The 24,220-nt window shown below is 42.4% G+C and overlaps 1 protein-coding gene across 4 annotated transcripts in view; it reads left to right on the top strand.

Annotated features, from left to right (window-relative positions):
- CLYBL (citramalyl-CoA lyase) overlaps window positions 1–24,220 on the top strand; it is a 170,801-nt gene that overhangs the window by 80,388 nt on the left and 66,193 nt on the right. For all 4 annotated transcript variants that reach the window (XM_064440635.1, XM_064440637.1, XM_064440634.1 and 1 more), the window contains exon 2: window positions 8,403–8,592. In XM_064440635.1, coding sequence (XP_064296705.1) covers window positions 8,403–8,592 — 190 coding nt within the window. The remainder of the gene's footprint in view (window positions 1–8,402; window positions 8,593–24,220) is intronic.

Raw genomic sequence — 24,220 nt, 5'->3', positions numbered from 1 at the left:
ACCCGTGGTGGGAGCTGCAAGAGCTCAGTGGTGTGGATGCTCCCTGTATCCTGGTGTGGGCACTGGCACGGAAGGAAAAGAGGGGACCGGGGAAGAAAAGAGGGGAAAAGCACGTTCAGTGAAAAAAGAAATTCTGTCCAAACATTTTTATCCATTTTGGTGTATGTGTACATAGAGACGTGGGTGGGTGCAGAGTGTGTGCGAAAACGTTGGGGCAGGATTAGTAGAAAGGGAAGTACCCGACAGTGAGCCAGAGGGGAGAGTTGGAAGAGGCAAGATGACATAAAGAATCTCCTCAAAGTTCAACTTGTCTACAGAGGCCACCATCATGGGTCTGACTCTATAAAAGTGCAGCCATTACAGACTTGAGGGGTTTATATATTCACTTCCTACGACAGAATTTGGCATGGGGTGCTCCAGGACAGCTTGTTGATGGCATGTGCCTGATCCTCCTTCTGAACTGGAAGATGCTTGACCCCAGAAGCCATGGTTTTCCTTTGTGTTACACAGCCCTGAGCACACTTGGTGCACATTGGTTTGTACACGACAGTGATAAACCAAAACAAATCATACATTGATGTCATGCATCCCAAGTAATCTCTTCTTACTTTGCAGTGCACATCTTAAAAAAGGCTGATTTTAGGTGTAGTCCTTTCTAAACCTCTGGATATAGTATTGAATCTTCATCTTTATTGTGGGATGGTTTTGTTATTTAAAATGTGTTGAAATTTTCTGTCACAGATGCTAGCTACAATTCTGTAAAAAATATGTAATGCGAAAGCTATACTATAGCTAAACAAATTTTACAGCGCTCTAGATTTAAAAAATGCAACGTAGAAATAACATTAGTTAAATACATGAAAGCACTTAACATTTACTTATAGAAATTAAAACTTCAAAACGGTTTATATTTAGTGTTTAAGTTTATTTATATATATTTATATAAATATGTATATTTAGGAAAACAGGGAAATTAATTGTTATCTTAACTACACTTTCCTTTGGTTAATGTGGAAAAAGCAAATGTGTCACAGATGCACAATGCTTTTGCATTGCCCCGCAGTGATGTGGGTTTGATTGAGCAGCAGCAGCAAGCATCCCAAGGAGCTAGAAACTTTGCTAATGGTAAAAGCAAAGCAAGGCGCAGCTCAGCTCAGGAATACTTTATGGGCATGACGAGTTATGCAGAGTTATCCATGCCGTAAGGAAGAGAGCGAACACTTGACTGTATGTCACGAATGTTAAAGCTCCCCAAGACAGGACACCAATTAACCTTGGATGATAGCAAACACACACACACACAGGCTGCCCGAGAGAGGCAGCCTGTTGCCATTAGTAGGAAGCAGCAGCCCTTGTCACCCTGAGCCATTATTTAAATCTTTAAAAATTCCCTTATTAAGTCAAAGGACCATAGCACTCTCCGCTTCCTCACAAACAAACTATTTTTGCTGCTGTAAAAATATGAGACATGAAAATATGAGAAGCCAGTGGTCCTTTTATTTTTATCCTCGCTGTGTAATTTGGCTATTTTGAACTGAGCAAAAAAACCCCAAAAAGCCCTGATCTTCAGTCAAATCAGTTCAAGGCATGGTGGAGCTTGGAGTGAACCAAAACAACAGGGTCAAATGTATTTGAAAGAACATGGTGGGGTAAATAAAAGTTGGGGTTTGGGTGTTTTTTTTTTCGTTTAGTGCTGGTGGGAGGAGAAAGTTTGGTTAACTATTTAACCTATGATAGCCTTTTGTCATTTTATGGCTTAGGGCTCTGTGGTTTTAAGCCCTTGTCAGTAAGTTCCTGATTTGTATTCGATCTTTTCTTCGGAAAGGCTCCGGTGTCCAGTTACATGACTCACATTGATTTACTGGAGATAGGAAAAAATTATAAATAGCAGCCAAAGATACATATTTTTCCTAGAATGACTTGCCAGCAACTTTGCATTTGGTACTCAGTTTCCATTTAAATCCTAAACTGCTTTCTTCTGCTCACACTTCTGTGTCGTGATTTTTTTTATCAGCGGGGCTCTCCTTCCCCATTTGGTTCGCTTCTCTGTTTTTTGGCTATAATGTGATGTGTCCTATCAGTTGGAGCAAGCGCTTGCTAAAGGTCACTTGGAAGCCCCTTTTTTCATTCCTCCCCGCTACAGTTCTTCCAGCAGGCAACCACTCTCAGGGGAGCGACCCCCTCCAATCTGTCCCTTTTGATATCCAAAGCTGCTTGTTACGGGGGCTAAATTTCTTAATTCGCTGAGTTTTTGTGAGCGCTTCTTCAGCCCACTGCGCTCGGTCCTTGCGGCTGGGTGCAGTGCAGACCGCCTGTCTCCCTAAGGATGCTGTGAAAGTGTTAGAGTTTATTCTCTCACCTTCTTCTAACTTGAAGGATGGGGACCAATTTTATACCTGTATATCTTCCATCAGCTTCAGGGGAATTAATCTCCGCGTTACATCGTTGCGAGATCGTATCAGCCTCATTGGGGGAGTTAAAAATCAGACAAAGCCTCTTCCAGGGCGTTTTGACTGGGAAAGCAAGCTGCTTGTCAAGAGATCTCAAACCACGAGAACTGGTGGCTTCTGCCTGCCCTGGTGAAGGGTTAGGTTTGGGGGGTTTCTTAATTAGTTTTTGGAGGGTCAAGGAAATGACCGTAGTGTGCCTGGAACAAAGGAAGAAATAAAAACGTAAAGCAGAGCGTTTGATATGTTGATAACCCCCAGTTTTAATTTTAGCATAATTGGATCAGGGTTAGTGGCAGTTGTTAGGTAAAGTACCTTCCCGAAGTTCTGGCTTTATTCAAAAGTAAATATCATAGCTCTTCTCTTTTAACCTAAGTCTTTTTCTTTTTTTTTCCCCCCCCAAAGAAGAACTGCTCGGTTTACCTCGGATTCATTTCGACTAGGGAAGCGCTAAGGTTTCGGGGACCTGTATTTTGATGGTAAAGCTTGTGACATGAGCTTTTGTTTTCCATGCGAGGAAACGTTAGCATTTTTTCACATGTTAACTTTTTAACAATTGCGGGCAATTTCTTTTCCTTGAAAACTGCCTCCTTTTCTTTTTCCTCCCCTTTTCTCTCTTCTTGATATTTTTATTTCCCTTTTATATGGAGACTTGTAGATTTTGTCACTTCAAACGTTCTCTGTTCCTCCTCTTTTCTTTCACTTTACAATACACACTAGGAGATTTTTTTTTTTTGCATATTCCTCCCCTTTCTCTGTGAGATATTGTAGTTGACCAAATTTAAAACACTACAGTATTTAGCATCCCCGCAGTGCCATTTTAAGTATTTGGACCTGGAAAATGCCCCAAGCAATAACTACCTGAATTGCTTTTAATTACACAATATAGCTGCATCATTTTACTTCAGATTCTTTTTGATTGATGCTGTAAGGCAATTGTAACCATGGATGATGGGATTAAGTGCCTCTTGAAGTGACTTTAGCTTCTTGTGGGAACAAAGGGAAAGAAGAGAACACTTAGTCCCTTTTTGAGTGAACAGCCTTTTTTCACTTGCTGTATAAAGAAATACAATTAACAAACATTATCCCCAGAGGTGAATTGAAATGTACATGCGGACAATAACCGCTCTTGACTGCAATTAGACATATATGATCCGAGGTATTTTGGCCATTCATTAGTGCTAATTGTTTGAGAAACAAGCCCACAGAACAAACGATTAAAATGTTAGTGCCATAACCAGGATTATTAGCATGTGTGATAAAATGCATGCGCCACAGCTGTACCAATAAAACTCTCCGGCGAGTCGCTTTGATTCGACAAATACACAGCTCGGCTGCGAGCCCTTCGTATTTGCACAGGGCCTGCTGATGTTTATAACAAACAACTTATATCTTCTTTTCTTAATTAGAAAGAATTACTATGCAAATTGCGGGGCTTTGCAATTTCGTAGAAGTTTCCTTTGTCTTTGGTGAATTATTTGAGCGCGGTTGTGAGCTACTTCCTAGTAAATTTGACATAGGAAAGCCATTATATTTACTCTGGGGGCTTTTTGGACATATTGGAGAAATAATTTGTAGGTTTTGCTGCACTAGCTGGGTCGTGTTCAGTGGGATCTTAGGTCTTGGGTCACTTCTGTCCTTCTGCCACAGCACCGCAGATATCCAGGATCGTGGTTGGTATGCAGTTATGTGCATACAGGTCAGAAATACACATGGTGGAAAATAATCCCTTTTTTTAGTGGTTTTATTCAAATGCCTAAACATGTTCCTTGGAAACACTTTGCCAAGACTGTGCCAAAGATTGTAGAAGGAGAGCCTTGGCCTATCGAGCAATGGATATTTTCCTATGCGTTAGGCAGATCACAGGGTAGCATCTCTTCCAGGGATGATTTGATCTAGCAAATAAACAGGGAACAGAGGCGCAGGTTGAAGTGCTGATCCTGAAAATCACTTGGGGGAATATTTTACTTTGTGAGCTATATGTTGTTGGTTCCAATGAGACTGCACAGGTGTGTGCAGTTAAGTAAACGTGCGAGCGTGAGCAACGTTGGAATGTGAAAATTCAGTTTACAACAGTGAGATGTGTATCATTTGAGGTAATTTCACTGGTTTGCAGTCACACTGTATGGCTGCCATTGCAAAGTGAAATGTCTCTTAGTAATCCAAAAGGTTTTGTTTTCTCCCTCCCAAGGGTGAACTATTTGCTCTTGGGGGAAATGGTTCTCAGAGGATGACAAGTAACTTTAACTTGCCAGCTACTTTTAAATATCTGATGAAGACTTTAGTAGAGTGTTACGTTTGCTGAAGAAATGTAGTTTCATTTCCAAGACCCAGGAGCATTCAGCATACTGCGAGATGCTATGAATGAATATACGCTGCTGTAAAACAATTTAATGCACATTACCCAATAGCCTAGTCCTTGTTTTAACTTACAGCACATAAAGGAAGAAACATTGTCTTAGCAAATTCACTTGGCTTATGTCCATGTGTTTAGTTTAAAGCATAGCCAAGCTTAGTTTGAATCATTAAAATACTTGCACTCAGGGAACATATGTAAGATTTTCTTCCTCTTTATGGCACGGGGTTAACAATATATTTGAGATTGCAGTGCTGTGTGGGGTTTTTTGTCCTAAAAAAGTAACTGCTCGGGATGTTTTTATTCTATCAAAATAACTGAAGTTGAGATAATCAGGATAGTGTTTCCTACCAGACTAGCTAACTGCTCATATGCATAGCACACTAGGCCTTGCCACTGTTTTAAAAAGGTCTATAGGCAAATGGATTTCTTAATAAATCCACTTCTTCCTCTACATTTCATATTATTGTAGAACATAAAATATGACTACACAAGGAAAATGCACAGTGAGAACAGGAGGTGATTTTTTCAGAATATATGTCAAAATAATAGCATATGAAAACATTTATTGCAGTCACACCTAAGCATACCTGTTGAAAACTCTTATTTTACGCATACGTTTCTCGAGCTCTTTGTTTTGAAAGGCGAAGGATGCTGTGTTGGTCCACTGACACCAGTTCCTCCTGTATGTTGTTTTTTTTCTGGCCATTCTTGAAAAACTTGCTTCTTCGACTTGCTAAAATGTTCCATAAGACTAATAATTTGACAAATTGACAGTATATTGTTATAATAACTTGTGTCCTAAGAAACCTGCGGTTTGAGTCCATGGGGCTACAAAGTTGGTTAGCTGAAGAGGAGATACCAATAGTCACCAGGTGATAGTATTTCTAATATGAGCCTGTTAGGTAAAGGTCTTTTAATGGATTAAATCTACTGCTTCTTCAGAATCAGCTGGGGAAGTTACTCCGCTCCTCCATCTGAACAAAAGGTCATAGACCTCAATGGTGACACCTGACTAAATCTGGTCTGCAGGTAACAGTGGTTTTACCTGCACGATACTACATGCCGTTGTGTATGGTATGCAGAGGAGAGCTGCCTTCATGAGGCTTGCAGCAACGAGAGGGAAAGCGGCTGGTCAAACAGCCCTTAGTTCAGAGTGAGAGCCCAGAAGAAATCCTGGGCAACCTGTGTAACAGGAGATACACCTCCTCTCAGCATGCTCTGAGATTATGGTGTTAGCTACAAGTTTGGGGAGGGTTGGAGGCTGGTGAGAGGCAGTCATTAAGGGTGCTTCAGGGGCTGTTTGGCTCTAGGCTGGAGTTAACTATTAATGGGCTGAGCTCTTTGGCTCCTTTGTGCCTTTGGGAACTACAGGGTTGAAGCCATCACAGAAAGAGAATAGAAACTAATCACTTTTGTCCCCTCATATATGTTTAGTGAAGGACTGCGGACTTCTTTACTGACCTCTGTGTCACACTGAAAAGACACCCTCCTCTTCCCATTTGAGAGAAACCACTCTTCCACCTCCTCCTTACTCTCCCAAGATGTACTACTGCAAGAAAATGGGATTAAGTGGATTTAACTAGCAGCCACTTGAGTTGCCACAAGTTGTGTTACCATCCCCACTTCAACATGAGGCAGGGGACATGAAGTGGTTTGTGGGAGAGGGGAAAAGAGGGTACTTAGGAGAGACTCAGTGGATCTCAGCTGCATGTCTCCAGAAGTTGTCAGGACCTCCACCACCTAGGTCTCGACGCTGTTGCAGGTAGAGATGAGATTTATGAACAAGGGTAGCACTAGCACTTGTATTAAAATAATGCATTGTTTATGTTTAACAGCAAAGCTGCCCTGTTTCTTAGGCTGAATTAAGCATTACCAGGCATATCAGAAAGAAGAGATGGGCAGCAGGTTTTTGTGGGCTCGTAAAGTAGGTCCACCCAGGACACTCAGAGACCTGGCAGAGGAGGTGGTGGAATAGTTCGCCTTTTCAACTTAATTTACTGAGATAAAATGTGATAAAAGCTTTCTTCATATTTTTAACCCAAACCTATACTCAGCTTGTAGGGTGCTCACTCTAGGGGAAGAGGGCTTTTCAACAGGGTTAGCTTGGAGAGGCAAGTATTGTAGTGGTCTGTCAGCAACACATCACATTGGCTCTGATTTAGATTGACTGAACTAATTTCTAAACATTTAAGGGGGTTAGTCATCTTCGCTTTGAAGAAAACCCACATGCACCTGTAGCCGTGTGTCATCCAAGTGTAGCAACTTGGGAAGCATTATTAAGACTGGCGTAGGAAAATGCATGGGTCCCTGACATGATGCGATAATGACATGTTCAGTGCGGTGCTAGAAAAGCTTTGCATTATTCAAAGTGCTGAATAACATACATGATAATGCATAATGGTGTTATATGGTAGGATTATTTTGTGGCATAATTGACTTGTGCTCTGACTATGAAGGCAAATTCTATTATTTTGTCCTTAGTTTTGATGTAGCAGAATAGGCCTGGGGGATACAGTGTGAAATGGGGAGGAACAGGAGCAGGCAAGGGATTTTTTTGGAAGGCCATGGAACACAGAGGCACCCTCTGCAATTTATTCTCTGTGCTTGTAATTACGGAGCAAAGCAAGCTCCCTACTGCACTTGGGGGCAGCCTCCCGCGGCAGCCCCACTGCCTCCAAGTACACCAACCGAGCTCACGCCTGGGGTGGGTTAGCTGGTCCCTCACTGGGAAACACTGGCACAGCCACAAACCTGACGCCTACAGGCCATACGGATGCCACCCACTCAAGCCATGTGGCACCACAAGCTCACACCTGCATTGAAATGTGGTGCAGAAAGCATTTATAAATTTTAAAAGGCACCGCAGCCGACAATATGCTGATGATGCTGGTGGGTTTATGAGCTCTGTTGATGGAAGGCTGTGTTGTGGATCTGAAGGTCTGAAGGCTTCTGAGAGGACATGCTGGGATTGATGATGTTCCACATTACATGGGGTTTGCGTTCCTGTTTTCCTCATTTCCCTCTCCATCTATTTTGCTTATTTAAAATTTGCATGCAAATACATTTGTTGATATAACACTAAGGTTGTAGAATCCATGTTGCAAAACCATGTTTGCTTTAACCAACGCCCCTGCTTCATTCACAGCATGCTACCCAGCTCCTGGGGCAAACGTGGCTGATAGCAGCCCTCCTCCCTAAAGCAGTCCTGATCCATTCCCAGTACAGCCTCCAGCCTACGGAGGCATCCTACAACAGGGGAAAAACGAACCACCACCCTTCTGTATTTAATACTTACCATAGCGCACAGAACAGGGAGGGTAATTAAGGCTGCACAGATAACCTCAGCCCTGCCAGTCCTTCAGTTCTCAGTGTTTAAGTTTGCAACTTGTGTTGAATTAGTGGTTTTGGAGCTTTATACTGTAATTAACTATAATACTGATATCTCCCTACCTTGGCTCTTCCTAAGGAAAAAAAAAAATACAAATAACCCCAAATCAGCCACTATCTAGGTAAGAATGTTTCCCTTTTAAAATATAGCCAAGTATTCTTTACAGAATTTTCAGCCAAGAGTCTAATTCCAACAATATCCTTTACAGGGTGGATTCTCCTCTGCCAGCTGGTGTTCCTAAGCTTAGTTATCACTTTGCATCATCTCACAAGTATGTTCCCAGGCGAGCTGTGCTGTATGTACCTGCAGATGATGAAAAGAAGATACGAAAAATCCCATCACTAAATGTAGATTGTGCAGTGCTGGACTGTGAAGATGGCGTGGCTCTGAACAGAAAGGTAATTAAAAATTATCTGTGTGATACGATCAGCGCTAAAGAGAACGTGTGGAAAAACATTACCTTTGCCTTGGGGAAGTAACAACCAGAGAGACAAAGATAAATCTTAAGATAGACAAAGTAATGTAAAACTGATAGACTGTGTGAAGGCATTGGGAAAATCTGCTTACCCAGAATTGAAAGAAATCCTGTGTGAGTAAGCAGGGAGGGATTTTTGAAGGAATACCGAGCTGGGCATAAGCTCTCATCACAGAAGAGTAGGAGATACTGTTGTTATTGCTGTGTATTTCTTATAGAAGAGAAGGAAACGGACTGTGAGAAGAGAAGCAGGAAAGGAAGTTAATTCAGAATCACCAGGCGGGATGGTTTGTTGTTGAAACGAAAGCATCTTCAGGGGTGAGCAAAACAGTGTGGGTTTGAGCTTTGGGGTGTTTAGAAAGATTTATTTACTGAGCTTTTTGGAAGAAGTGCTGTTAGGGGTGTTTCTGAAGGAAGGAGAAGTTAGAACCTGAGTGCACCAGGGTTTGGAGGGTGGTTTAGATTGAAGGAGCTGCAAGAAAGCAGGCATGGACAGCAGCTTGGGAAAAAGATGTAGATGTGTTAAGTACCAGTGCCAAGTTTTTCTTTATATTGAAGTGTGAAAGAAGAGAGAATGATCCAACATGCATTCAGTTTTGCTTGCAAGCAATTTTTTAAATATCTGAAAATAACCATTTAAAAACATTTCACGTCTTAAATGTATATGAGAAATTGGTGTAAATGTTTCCTAGTGAAGGTAACTGAACAGGAACATAAGTTTGCAATCACATAATTTTCATATTTGTCAGTTCTCCTGTCCATTTTACAGTGTTTCAATCTACAGCAAACACTGTTTAGGTTTTGAGTATGAATGTCCTGTCCAGGAATTTATGAAAATAGACTTGAAAATTTTCCTGTGTCATCTCAAAAATGTGGATGAAATTCTATACTTTTCTATTTCTTGAGAGTTAATGCTTTCCAGAAGGACCCCTTTTAATAGTGTTCTCTTTAACCTTCAGGTCTTTACAGGTATGTTGGAAAGAAAAAAGTTTACAAAGCATTAGTTCGCTATTTAGTTACACTGTTTTAGTTCTGAAAAGTGAAAATAGCATGGCTGAATGTTCACGTGTACTGCTGAAGACAGTTGGAAAACATTTTCCAGTTGCTAAAATTCTATGTGGAAGACTAAGATCATATCTGCTGTCACAGTGAATTAGCATTGACTAGGTCATATTTGGGAGGCTGCTGCTGTAAGATGACACAAGATGCAATTGTGTAATAAACTAGTATTTTTAGGAACAGCTTATTATATCAAGCAATAAATAGGAGAAGCATCTGTCTGTAATAGAGGATGACAGAAAAACAAAATTTAATGATCAAGGTGACAAAGTTGATAGTAGTAATTTCTAGAGGGCGGTAAAATTCCAGCTCTGTTGAAGTGAAGGGGATTTATGCCACTAGGTATAAGATTTCAAAGAAATTAGGGGGAAAATCTGTAATAGGAACTTGAGATGACAGGTGAGCCCCTGACTGAGCTTACCTGCAAAAAGGAAGCAGGCAGGAGGTAGAAGCAGGGACAGGCGGCCAAGGAGCAACACAGAAGTGTTGTCCAGGCACGTAGGGAGAGAATGAGGAAGGTCAAAGCTTGGCTGCAGTCAAAACTGGTGAGGGATGAGCAGGACAAGAACGGCTACTATGAGTGCAGCAGCAGCAAAAATGAGAAGGAAAACCAGGGCAAGTGTGGACCCACAGCTCTATGAAGCCTCAGGCTTTACTGTTGGAGTCTGCTCTCAGGCCTCTTAGGTCATTGTTTGCTTCTGTTGTAGAAGCAAAACTTAGGGGATGGAAGGAGTAGCCATAGTAGGGCAGGATGGAGTTAGGGTCTATTTAAATACACTGGCCCATGGGACCAGAGAGGACACGCTGGAGGCCACTAAGCAAGCTGACTAGTGTCATCCTGAAGCTGCTTGTCTGTCATCATTGAAAGGTGATGGTGGCTGCGAGACATTCCTGGTGCCTAGAGAAAGGCAGATGTCACAGCCATCATCAGAAAGGGTAAGAGTGAGGAACTGTGGGCCCATCAACCTCACACTAGTCTCACCAAAAGTGATGGTGCTAGTTTTCATGGAAGGTATTTCCAGGACCTAAGGACCTAGCCAAAATGGACTGATCAGGAGTAAATCACACCTGACATACCTGATCACCTTCTCTGAACAAATTAATTTCCTCGAGTATGAGAGCTGAACAGATGTTGGCCACCTTGATGTCAGCAAGGTTTTTGACATGGTCTGTCATAGTATCCTGGTCATCAGCTTGAGAAAAAATTGACTGGATTGCAGTTGATATGCTGGAGGGCACAGCTGCTCTTCTGATGGGGGTTTACTGTTGGAGGAACAACCTGACAGAAAGGTAATGAAGTCCAACAAAAGCAATCTCCCAGCACTGGGCTAGGATAACCACACTGCTGGAGTAAAAGGCTGGGGAGCAAGTGCCGTGGGTCAGCTCTGCCAAAAAGGCCCTGGGTGCTGTTTTACAACAAGCTGAACGGGGTCAGCAGAGCACCCTTGCAGCAAAGGTGGCTGCCCACCTCTGGGGCTGTGCTGGCACCGGTGCAGCCAGCTGGCCCAGGGAAGGGGTCCATTCCCTCTGCTGGGCTTTTGAAGGTCTTCTGAGGGGGCTGTGCCCAGCTGTGGTCCCCAGACAAGAGAGAGACTGAGCAAGAGGAAGGAGCCCAGGAAGGGCCACCAAGGTGTTCATGGCACATGAGGGGAGGCTGAGGAGCTGGGTTTGTTCATCCTGGGGGAGTGACTGCTGAGCTGGGCCTCAATGGAGAGTTTGCTGAGTGAGAGAAGCTGGATGGGTGGCAGAACCAGGCTCTTCTCAGAGGAGCTGAGCCACCAGGAACGAGCAACGACCACAAGCTGCATGAGGGGAAATGCTGACTGGAGACACGGGAAAAAAAACTTCCCATGAGGTGGTCCGACACTGCAAGAGGTTGTCCAGAGCTGTGGTGCATCCTCCCTCCGTGGGGGTATTCAAGCCTTGGCTGGGTGAAGCCATGAGCAACCTGATGTAGAGCAGCAGTTAGCCCTGTTTTGAGGAGGCAGATGGACAAGGTAATCTCCTGAGGCCCCTTCCAACCTGAATTAGGCTCTGTGATTGCATGATCTAGTAGCAAAGCATAATTCAAAATGATCGGAAGATTGAATTTCATTTTTAGATCTGCCACAGATACTCAGGAAGACTTTGAGTCTTAGGTTCTGTGAATGTGAAGCTGAAATTACTATTGCTCTCACAGCTTAATTAATTAATATTTCTATGGTGTTTGGAGACTTTATGTGAAAGATCTGTGAAGAATATGTGCTGAAGTACAGTGTACCATGGCCCTTTGCAAATGGGTTATTTGAAACTGAGAAAAAAAACCCACTGGGAACACTGCAACACTGTATCTGTCCTTTAATCATTATTCTTCACACAAATGTTACTTATGAATTTGACTATCTATTGCCATGTTTTATATCACTAAAAATGCTACTTACAAATTTTCTTGAAACTGCTGCCAAAATGTTGGGTTTGGGGAAAATCAGGACCTGGTTCAGTGCCTTGGGCCAAACTTACCTGTCTACAGAAGGCCTTCGCTTGCATCAAGTCCAAACAGCAAGTTTGAACCACATCTTAACAAGTCTATTTTAACAAGATGCTGTATGGTTTGTATTAGGATTAAGTTAGATTTGGAGAGGTCAAGAATTTGGAATGTTGGCAGCTGTTTCGTTGCTCTTTTAGAGAGAAACGAGGAAGATGATCTTCCTGCAACCAAAGCTGATAACATTTGCAAAGCTGTATCTGGTTTCAGTAGCTGCTCTTGAAGCAGCAGTTGTAAATTAAAAATCTTTAACTGTTTTCTCTCACAGATAGTTTGGAAGATTTCCTCCCCTGTGCCTGCCCCTCACACTTATGTTTTGTATTGGCTCACAGGGAGCACCAGAAGAGGGGAGCCCGTACCCATACCCATACCCATACCCATAACCATACCCTAATCTCCATACCATTTTGGTGCCTGTTTTTCTTACCTTCAAGAGCTCCAACACTGGTCTTGATTTCAGGTATCATCTGTTGACTTCTTCCTGTTTTCAATCTTGTTTTCTAGTGGATATTTTGACTAAATCACAAAAAAAAAAACCCAAACTTGCAGCAAGTTCACAAGGAGAAAATTTCTCAGCGAATTTTGTGAGTGGAACCAGTGGGAAGAAGTGGCTAAAAAGCAAAGTTATCGTGTGTGGAATACTAAGCCTGTAGGTAGAGTGAGAGCTGATCCTGGTGTGAGTGGAACACATGGGGCTTTTGCAACCACTTTGGGACTGGAAAAAGCTGTAGGAGGTCTTCAAAAATTCATAATAGGGAAGATGATAGGAAGGTATCCCAGTGTTGCTAAAAATTTCAGCCTTCTTTTACAAAGTTAGATTTAGTCTTGCTGAATATAGCCTACTAGTTATGCTGATCTCAAATCCTGGTTCGGGGTCCACACACTGTTTCTGGAGGTTCAGACGCATAATATCACATGGTGTAGACTGTCAGCTGCCTCTCCAGGTGTCTGGCTCTGTAAGACATTGGGAATTTCTATGACAGAAATTTAGATTTTGACTGGGGGGAGAACTGAATACTGCTAAAAGGAAATTACTTTCCCTGAGCTACTATTCATGGATGAAGACAGGAACTCTTCCCCACTGATGTACACGTAAAGTTTCTCCAGTGTTGCTATACGTTTTAAAGAAATGACTCAGAATGGCTCGCTTGGCAATATTATTAAGTGAACTGTTCAAATAGAAATTATAAAACTATAAAATTAGAAATAATACAGATTCCGGTGGTGATGTGTTACAAATATATTACACTGTAGAGACTTTTTGTGAAATGGTACAAAAATAGGCTATATCTATTTTAGCTCTTTGCAGGAGAAGGCCTGAATGTTCTTTCATTTTAATTGTAAAAAGAAAAAAATAAACAAGATGGCCACATCAATGTGCTTGACCAAGTCATATAAGCCAGTAAGCTGAATGGCATGTTACGTCTTGAGAGGTCTCTGTAGGAGCTGAGCTGTCTGAAGATATCCCAAGGGCTCTCAGCCAAGCCAGCACTCCCCGGTGTAGCTTTCTCTGCAGAGCTGCATTACTCACGGTGCTTCCATGCGCCAGGGGAACCTATTATCAAGTGGAAAAGTTTCCTCCTCTTGTTGGAGAAAGGAAGATTTTCATGCCAGTGCTTTCATTTTCCAAGGGCAGAGTGGGCGGAGATTTCATTGCTAGCTCCCATGGGTCTTGTAAGGTTACCACCCTTTACAAGAGAGTTTTCTAGAACAGCTTTTTTTTTCAGCAGGATACTGTCTTCAGTGCTGCTAGTCTTCAGAGCATCCAGGAAGTGTTAGCTGCCAGGTCAGCCTAGCAAGAGACCAGTTGGAACTGCTACTGTAGCGTTCTGCCTCTTTCTGAGTCCTTGACAACAGTTTCAGAGCATTTTGATTACTCCAATCCAGTGCTATTAGTGGCTTTATCTTCACTGTGGTCAGTAGAATGGTTTTGAATTATTGGGATATACGGCACCTTTCTCTGTAGGTCTCTTTAGTGTGCCATCAGGCCAGCCAGGGAACAGTCCCTTCTGCCAACGGTGACCTTTGAAAGCTACCCGAGGCAAATTTTGAAGGGGCTAGGGTTCATCCTTTTCTTTCCATGGGGAGTGCTAGTGTTGTAATTAGAAATCAAAGCAAAACCCCATCATCCTTTCCCACCCCACCCCTACAAAGGATAAAAGCAATCCCTTGGACTGTACATATGGCTGGGAGACAACTGTGGGGTCCTCTGATATGAAACACTTGAAAATATGAGATTTTATTGTGGTTCCTCTGGAACTAAATAGATCTCATTCATTCAGTAAAATTTATTGATATTCAGGGCTGCACTGTAAAACAATGTATAAGTTCCTAAGCGCTTTTTGCTGTGAATCATGATTGTATCACTTTGTGTCTTTTAAAAAGGAGTTGCGCTCTCCTCCAGCGCTTGGGCAACAGAAGCTGGGGAAGAGGAAGCCTCAGCTCTGTCCTTTCCTCACAGCCCTTCCTCAAGAGGGGAAACGGGAGCCCCTGAGCCTCTTCTGTTCTCCCTGCTCCCCTCAGCAGTGAGGGGAAGTTTGGTTTGGCTAAGAGGATGGATAGGGAGGGACCTATTTTGTTTATCCACAGCATGGCCTTTAAGGGTCATAGCATAAATTTGTTCCTACTTAATATCTTGTAGCAGCCACTTAAAAGATCATCGCTGTGCTGTGCCACGGAAGGAAAAAAATTCAATTAGTTCTTTTGAATCATCTGTTTTTAAAAATAGGATTAAAGCCTGACCACTTTTCAAACTGTTCCATTATGAATAACACATACGTAAGAGATGACTCTGGGTTCATTACAGTTAAGAGCAGATCATCCGCATACATGCTGATTTTATGGAGATTTCTCCCCATGAGAATGCCTCCTCCATCTCTCTAGTGATCTGATCCTGGGGTCAGAACAAACAGCACACCGGTGAAAGAGCATCCTTGCCTACCATTTTTCCTCTAATCTGAGGCCTTCTGACCTTTTTATTCCTTATCACTGATGAGAAGAGGCTCTTGCATATAAAACAACACTTCAGCTAAATTTGGGGGTGGAGATAAATGCATAAAATGGGTCAGCATGGTATACAAAAAAAATCCTAGGCCTTCCTTATTGAAATGCATTTCCTTATTGATCTTATTGAAGGCTTTTACAGTATCAGTGGAAAAAAGCTGCAGTTGGTTTCCATAAATCTCTAGCTACTTCAATTAAAATCAACAGTTTTCCTGTATTATGTGATGATAATCTTTTCATTTTTTAATAAACCCAAGTTGGTTAGGATTTATCAATGCTGCAGGTATTTCTTTAGGCTCATAGTGAGAATGTTAGCTAGTACTTCATAGGCACGGATGCATGAAACATTGATAACTAGGTTATTTTACCAGGTCTTTGCTTTATTTATAATAAATTAGTACTGTACCTAATTGTATTCCTCCTACAGGGAAAAGGCTTGCTGATAAAGTGGGTAGAGAATGATTAAATGTACACAGGCACATAGTAGGGTGAGTTCTCTTCAAAAGATGCACAAAATTAAAATGGGAATGCTGCTTTCCCCGTTGGCTTGCCATTATTAAAAGTCTCAGTAGCATGGGAAATTTCTTCTGTAGGAATGGGGGAGTCCAAAAGTCTCTCTGGTTTATTGTAGGGAAGCTGAACTGTACAGTGAAACTCTGCAAGGCCTTTTTGATCCTTGAAGAGTTCTGATGAATATACAATTTTATGAAAGTTGTAAAGTGTTTTCATTTCCTTATTAATCCCACCATGGTCCTGGAAGAACTGCCACTCCTGAGTGGTAACTGTGACAATAAAATTTTTGTTCCTATTGTTTCACTCTACAAGCCAATCATCTCCCTTACATAAAGATTTGAGGATTCATAAGGATGATCGCAATATTCAGCAATTTTCTTCTTAATGAGCTCAGTAATGCCTGTGTCTCTTCGAGCAGAGCCTTTGAATTGACGGTTGTTTCTTTTCCACTGATTCAGATGTATCCAATTAACTTTGACTTGGACATGTTCTGATATAACTATTACTGCTGACAGAATGGTGTCTAGAAACTTAGGGAAAATGTCTTGGCTCACTATTAGCAGGGGTTTCAGTCAGGAATACATTAATAGACCTCGGAAAATATTTTAAAACTTGCAGTTAATGTTTGTATGGTCTTGGAATTCACAGCACTCTTCATGTGTCGTCCACTGTCCACAGGCACATCAGCACTCCTGGGTACTGAAGGCTAATTGCAGGCCTAGACATTATGTATTGCTACACATTTCTGGAACAGTTTTCAATATTTCATCTGTTTTCATAGCAGGAAGGACCAGGCTGCACAGCCGTTGAGCATCTAGCACTTAGTTTGAAGGGAGCCATTGAGTTTCAAGTGTGCTACGGAAAATCAAGCCAATACAAAACGTTCAGTATACACGTGTAGCTTAGAAACAATCGGTTGGATCAAATTTGGGCAGGCTTTTGTTTGTATGCAGAACCATGCGTTAGGATGCGTTGTCAGGGCTGCAGTGGTACTGGGGGTGAGGAAAACATAAAGGTACTGCCCAGATTGCAGTTACAGTGCTTCTCAGCACTCAACACCATTTGCTTCAGGTCTCCTTTGCTTTTTTGTTGGCCACGAGCAGGCAAAGGAATATGTTTGTACGTCCAATTTTCTATTGCAATTAGTCTTGAAACCTAGTCTTGAACCATAGACTCCACTGTGCTCTAACCAGCAGTCCACCCTGCTTATTCTTCCACTGTGCAAGAGCCACATTTTGAAAATCGAGAGGCAAGCCAAGCATGAGGAAACCCACAGACCCTGTTAACAGGGACATGGATCAGGAAATGGTAGGACGCTTGCCCACTTTAATAAACTTTTCTATGAGGTATTTCTACAGTCACAGTCAGGATAATGGTCTAGTGGACCTTCGGTCTGATTTAGGTAAGATAGGTAGGGAAGGGAAGGTGGAAATGATTGTACTTTTCCAAGCGCATTGTGCCATCAAAGCTGGACCTGTCCCAGGATGGTGAGGAGCAGGGGGAACCTTAGAGATACTCAGAAGTTTATTGGCAAAATCTGTGGTTTATTTTACCAAACTGTTTAAACATTACCTGTTTACTTGGGGTTTAGTAGTATTATTAGGAAGAAAAACAGGGAAGTGTGGCACGATGCTGGGTGAGAGAATATTTTTTATTTCAGATAGAGGAACAGCATAGCCGTACACATGGAAGTTGCAGACGAGGGTGAGGATGTGTGTGGTCATGGCTAGGCTTGGGAACCTTGGCAGGTGTCAGCTGAAAGCATGATATCTAACCTCTGTACCTTTGGTTTCATCTATTATTCTTCTGGAGACCAGAGAAAAGGATCCCAGCACTCAGTACCTATGGGGAAGCCTCATTTCCTTCCGCTGTATGTCCCGTTAGCAGGAGTCCACAATACTTACGACGCTGCAGATTCTGCAGTCCTTATTCAGATAACATTTCACAATGAATTAAGGACATTTGTGTCCAGATGAGTAACTGAGGATTAAGACCTTCAGGAGTTTGAGCTTCTTCCTCCTATATACCACTATATATTGAATTGACGGCATGTGTGCTGTGCTAGTTGCAGGACACACCATTCCCAAAATAAGCATTGAACCATCTAAACCCAGCCTTTTATTCCCATCACAAACTAAGCCCATGCCATGACATCCCTTCAACTTAGAGCAGAGTAATTTATCTCTGTTCAACAGAAGACAAAACAGATGGATTAAGATTGCGTAAAGCCCTGGCTGAACATATTCTGTAAATGACTTTCTTCTCTGATTTGTGAAAAGACTGTATGTTAAACAGTGCTTTATACACCAAAAGAATACACTTTCATGGAATAGGCTGGTACCCAAAATAGCTACAAAAACACATCTCTGTCTTACTAAAACTGGAGAGCATCCAGAGCCATAAGTTCAATGCACGATCACATACCAGAATAGAACACAATACGAAACTCTTGTGATTTTTCTAGTCCCTGTTGTAAAAGCTGTAATAAATGGGGACAGTGCATTAAGAAGTACATGCATTGGTTTACTCACAGCTAAACCTGCAGAACTCCACTGGCTACATGGTATGGAGCAGGCTCCAGGTGCACAAAAGATCTTAATGTGTCCCCAGGATACACGTTGGCATGCCCAGGGTTTGGGCTTCCAACCAAGGAATTCTTTTGCAAAGAAGTAAAAAATATGCACATTTTTTTTTATTCATTTCAGGTAGATCAAAATGTCTAGCCACATTTGAAAGTTGCTGTTCTGGCAGTGTTTTTATGTATGTGTGGAGTGTGTGCAGTTGCCAGCACATCTAAATGCATTAACCAAAGTATATTGTGTATCTGCCTCCAAAGACAAATGCACACACCTGCAAATCCAGCATGCTACAGATCTGGATGTTAATGTAAGCTATGCTGCTGAGGTTGCCCATCTTTCCTTTCGGCTATGAATATCACAAGGGAGATTATGATCTGTCTTCTTGTTTATCAGTAAGGAAAGTGGTAAGCTGACTGTGGAGTCTGATCAGCACTTCACATCTTTTCTGAAAGGATAAATAAAATCTTAATGTTTTCTGAGTCTGACTGCAATTTCTGTCTTTAAAACAGCTTGGTTGCTCTGAGATTGCTGCTCCAACTCCTGAATAGCTGCATAACATAGTGCTGTCTACTGTGGTTCACTGTAATAGTACTTTTTTGCTATCCTTCTTTCATTGCAGTGAGCTAGGGCTACTCTCTCCAGAACAATGTACTTGCCAGTTATTTCAAGACTGGGAGAAAAGAATTGTAAATATTTTTCTTCATTTCTGATCATGGAGCTCCAGAAGACCATAAATCCTTATGTTGTTCCTCACTTGGGAGAAAATGGTTGTAAAGATCCTGGTTGTTCATTTTAGGACCATTATAAACTATGGCTTGCTCGTTCTTTCCTCCTTACTTGTTACAGTCTCTTACTAGATTGCCTCAAAATAGCAGCTTCTATGCCAGGCTTGAGATAACTTCACCGTCTGAGGTTTCAGAATACAATTGTGCATTAAAAGGGGATATGTTGAACAAATTGGTATTTTCTTCCAGCTTAGTCAGGTTATTTGGTTACATTTTAAACTTTCATTCCACACAGACCCAATCTTCCACTCATTAACCAATTATTTTTAAATAGAATAATTATAGATCATAATTTAGTATGCATTTTCTTGAGAAAAAGGGCAAATTAATACATGTAAACATGGGCGAATCTATTTAAATAAACTGTCCACAAAATCCTTACAATATGTAAACAACATTTGTTATGCCTTGGAGATAGCATATGATTGGACTCATGAGACCCTGTTTATCCTACTGAACAGTTTCTTTTACAACTTCAAAGGGAATTTTATATATTTATGGCAATAGCAGGGTGTTAAGTGTAGCTAGACAGAAATTATACCTCAGCTATTTAGTTAATGCCAATAGGGATTAAATTAGATTTTATAGCTGTTAGTAGAAGTCTGTTTTGTAGCTAACAAGTGGGATTTTTAAATCCTGGAAAGCATAATCCTATTATAAAACTGGCAGCTGAATTAACATTATCTAGGAAGCAAGTCTTCACGGATTAACATTTTTTGACATTAACAAAGAAAAACTAATGCTACAGGGATATTAGATGCTTTTCCCAAAAGTAGGAAAAAAAGGAAAGTGAATATAGGACAAGGTAAATGGCACAAATACTGCAGCAAGGAAAAACTGAGTGAAATATGCATGAGAAATGAAATCTGGGAGTGGCCATGTTCTGCCTCAAATACAAAAGCAATACACTGGGTGGGAAAAGGCTCCACAATTGGTAATTCATACGTTAGCCGTGCATTGATTTATACGTGCCTTGTGACTAATTCACAGTTATCCAACATGAGCGTGGAATAGCCACAAAGGCCTTCTTCTGCCCTGAGGGCTGAGGCCTTTGCATTCCAGCTAGATGCTGTAGGAGCCAAGGACGGGCAGCACTGCAGAAGAAACACTCGTCCCTTTACTGAACAGGCCCTTCAAGCTGTTCTGCAAAGACCCTGATGAAGTTCTCCTTACATGCCTTGAAGGACAGTTATGGGACAACTGCTGTATGGCAGTGTATGTATCCAGGAGCTGGAGGTAAGGACGCTCTTTTCTGGTGTGGTCCAGGAGTTGGTAAGTGAAGGACAGAGTGTGAGGAAATGCTAGTGAAGCAACTGAGGCCCCACTGAGGGACAGTGGCACAAAGCAGCAGCTTTTCAGCTCAGAGAAGTCTGGCCTGAGGTTTCACACAAGACTGCCTATAGGCCTTTTTTGACTCTTGTTGTTCAAGAAAAGAGGACCTGTGCTACCTCTTAAATGGGCAAGTTACACGCAGGAAGCTCCTGACTTGTCAGCTGCTGACTTTTTCACACCCAGAACTCTGCAAGTGCTTAGTAAAGTCAGTATGTATAGAAAACCTGCTGTGGCTATCAAGCCTGATCCCTTGAGTGAAGCAGAGCATTATATTGAATTGTGTCTTTTTTTGTTCTGATAACGTTCCAATAAACATATCTGGCAGGGGAAACTAGGACCTCCCTTTGAGATCATTTGTTGGAGGGTTTTCTGGGGTAACAGAAGTACTGAGCTGGAGGAGTTGTTGTCATCTAGTTCAGTCCTCTGGTCTGAAGCAGGATGAAGCCTTTCCAAAGCACCCTGGTGGATGTTTCTGTAACCAGTTGCAGAGAGTGCCCACAGGTGTCTCTGGTCCCCCTAATGTCTACTCAGGATTTGTAATAATGTAACTTAAATGTTATCGTCAGCAAATGAAATGGATTTTGTTGTCCATGACCACTTACAGAAAGAAAAGCAGAAACCTGTAGCCCTCTCCTATAAAACATCATTCTGTGTATAGAATTGTTATTAATGTCTCCTATAGATTTTCTCTTTTTAGTGAAAGTGGCTGCATATCCTTCAGCTTTTTCTAACAGGAGGTGCATGAACATCTTATCAGTCTTCTTGTAAGCTTGTGGACTCTCTCCAATCTTTTTTCATTTCTGGTCCCTAAAACTGGATATTTCAACTGAGCTCTTATAAGTGCAACATAAAACAGTGCTATTACTTCCTATTTTATTATATATGATGTTCCTGTTAATATATTTCCAGAACTGGGTTTGTCTTGTTTGTAATAATGCTGCATTGGTGGCATTCATTCACTTCAACCTACTACTCTTAGTGCATTTTCAGCTTTGTTTCTGCCTCTGTGTCTCTGTCTCTTAGGTCCTATCTTTTCCACTTTTACTGTCTGTCCAGTCTGAGAATGTCTTTGCAGCTCCCTCCAAATTACAGGTCTCTGAAGATACTGAAAATCTAACCTCTCTTGCACTGCCCAAGTTGTTAATGAAAATACTAAAATTATGCCCCTTCACCCTCCAGGAGAGACGCTCAGTTGAATACTGGTTCCTACTTTCTGAAGGTAGGTTTCCACATTAGCTTGTTTTCTTGGAGGTTATGTGCAGCAGTATCAAAAGCTTTCTCACACCTCCCTCCACAGTTTCTCAACACCTCTCTTGAAGTAGGTGGCCAAAGCTGGACATCGTGCTCCAGGTGCATCTTCGCCAGTGCTGAGTAAAAGGGGACAATAACCTCCTCAGACTTCTGGCCATGCTCCTCCCAATGTAGTCCAGTGTGCAATTTGCCTTGTTTGCAGTGAGAGCACACTGTTCGCTTGCTGACCCTCTTTCAGGTTGCCATCCACCAAAGTCCCAGGCCCCTTTCAGCAGCTGCAGTCTGTAGCCTGTCACCTCTGGCCAGGCAGACATGTGGGCTTATCCTGCCCCTGCTGTACAACTTCTTGCTGCTTCTTGCTCAGCTTCCTGGGGCTCACGTTGGCCCAGTCCTCAAGTTTCTCAGGGTGGCTCTAGACTGAAGCTCATGTCCTTCTAGTGTGGTGTCACAGGAGAATGTGCTGAGGTTTCATTCTATGTCATCACTGAGGTTCATGTGGAAAATGCTGGATTAAATTGGCCCCAGAATCAAAGCCTGGGGTTCTGCACTTGTTACCAGCTGCCAACTAGGCACTGAGCCATGGATAACTGTCCTTCAAACTCAGCTGTCCAGCCAGTTTTCAACCCATCTAATAGTTCTTCTAGCCCATATTTTCCCAGCTTCCAGATGAAAATGCCATGTCCTCTAGAGGCAGAGTGTACTACATCTGCTGCTCTCTCTTTGTCCATGTAGCCAGTCATTTTGTCATAACAGGACATCAGATTGGTCAGGCAGAGATCTCCTCCTCCTATCTCCAACCCACACAAACTTACCAATTTTCTTCCCTCACTTGGTTGTCTGTGGTTATTGTGATATCATGATTGCAACCTGTTCTGTCCCCATTTCTTCTTTACCCAGCTAAAATCAATAGACTTAATGAACAAGAGACTTTACTCTTACTTCATCAAACAGCTTCACAGTGTCGGGTATTTTGAGGTGTCCTTAACACTGGAGCATATTATACTTTCTAAGCATTAAAATTTTAGTTGCCTTGAGTTGACTTTAGACACCTGCATCTGAGAATGTGATTCCCAGACAAAGTGCTAATCCCTGCGTGTGCTCTTAAGCGGTTGAAAGTTGGCTTTTGCGCATATTCAGAAATGCTTCTGTACTCTTCTGGCAGGTTGTTGCCTCTATCCTGCCAAGTCTATCAGAGAGATATCTTCTGTCTAAGGTCCTCGAGCAGATGGGATCAAAACTTCCCTAGCAAACTCTGACAGGAGTCACATGCAAAGCACAGAAACCATGATCTTTTTATTTAACAATGGCTAGGATAGGAAAGAAGACATAATGGTCATGCCTATGGTGGCATGGGTAAAAGGCTTACCGTGAGACGATGGATCAGGGTCAGAGGGGAAGCCTGAATGGGGCAACATCATGGTGGTGCCTGATCAAGGAGAGACCGTGGACAAAAATTTCTTTAAACCACTGAAAATATCTCAGATTCTTTTAGACTCTCATGGAGGACTTCAGCCATGGCAGTATCTACTGAGAGGACAGTGTGATGGGACACAAGCAATCCAGATTTCTGGAGTGCATGGAAGACAATTTTTTGATACAAGTACTGAACAAGCGAGCTAGGGGAGATGCTTTGCTGGACTCCTGAATGAGAATGAACTGTCAGTCAATAGCAGCCTTGACTGCAGGAGCTGCCAGATGCTGGAGTTTGTGATTCTGATTACTGTAAGGAGGGCAAGAACACAAGACTTCAGCTGGTAGGCAGGACTGATCCCATGTTAGGCTGCCCCTGAAGGCAAGGGAGCTCATAAGGGCTGGTCAGACTTCAGTGACAACCTGCTCAAAATGGAAGAAAGTCATCTGAAGAGCAGAATAACGGGCAGGCATGGCAGGCCAGTTTCCTGAACAGGAAACACTTGCTTTAACTCAAACGCAAAGAAGCAGCATACAGGAAATGGAAGCAGGAATGAGCTGCCAAGGAGGAATAGAGAAATGTTTCCTGGACATGTAAGGACAGAATGAGGAAGGTCAAAGCTTGGCTGCAGTCTAAATGGGTGAGGTTTCAACACTTTTATCAGCAACATAGGGACCAGGGAAATCACAGGATCACAGAATGGTAGGAGTTGGAAGGGACCTCTGGAGATCATCTTGTCCAACCCCCCTGCTTGAGCAGGGACACCTAGAGCAGGGGCACAGGAACGCATCCAGGCGGGGTTTGAATGTCTCCAGGGAAGGAGACTCCACACCCTCCCTGGGCAGCCTGTGCCACTGCTCTGGCACCCTCACGGGAAAGATTTTTCTCAGATTTAAGTGGAACTTCCTGTGTTCCAACCTGTGCCCATTGACCCTTGTCCTGTCATTGGGCACCACTGAAAAGAGTCCAGTCCCATCCTCCTGACACCCACCCTTTAGATATTTACAGGTATTGATGAGATCCCGCCTCAGTCTTCTCTTCTCCAGGCTGAACAAACCCAGGTCTCTCAGCCTTTCCTCATAAGGGAGATGCTC

This window comes from Phalacrocorax carbo, chromosome 1, assembly GCF_963921805.1.
Source record: "Phalacrocorax carbo chromosome 1, bPhaCar2.1, whole genome shotgun sequence".
Taxonomy (NCBI): domain Eukaryota; kingdom Metazoa; phylum Chordata; class Aves; order Suliformes; family Phalacrocoracidae; genus Phalacrocorax; species Phalacrocorax carbo.
This window is presented reverse-complemented; position numbering and strand designations above follow the sequence as displayed.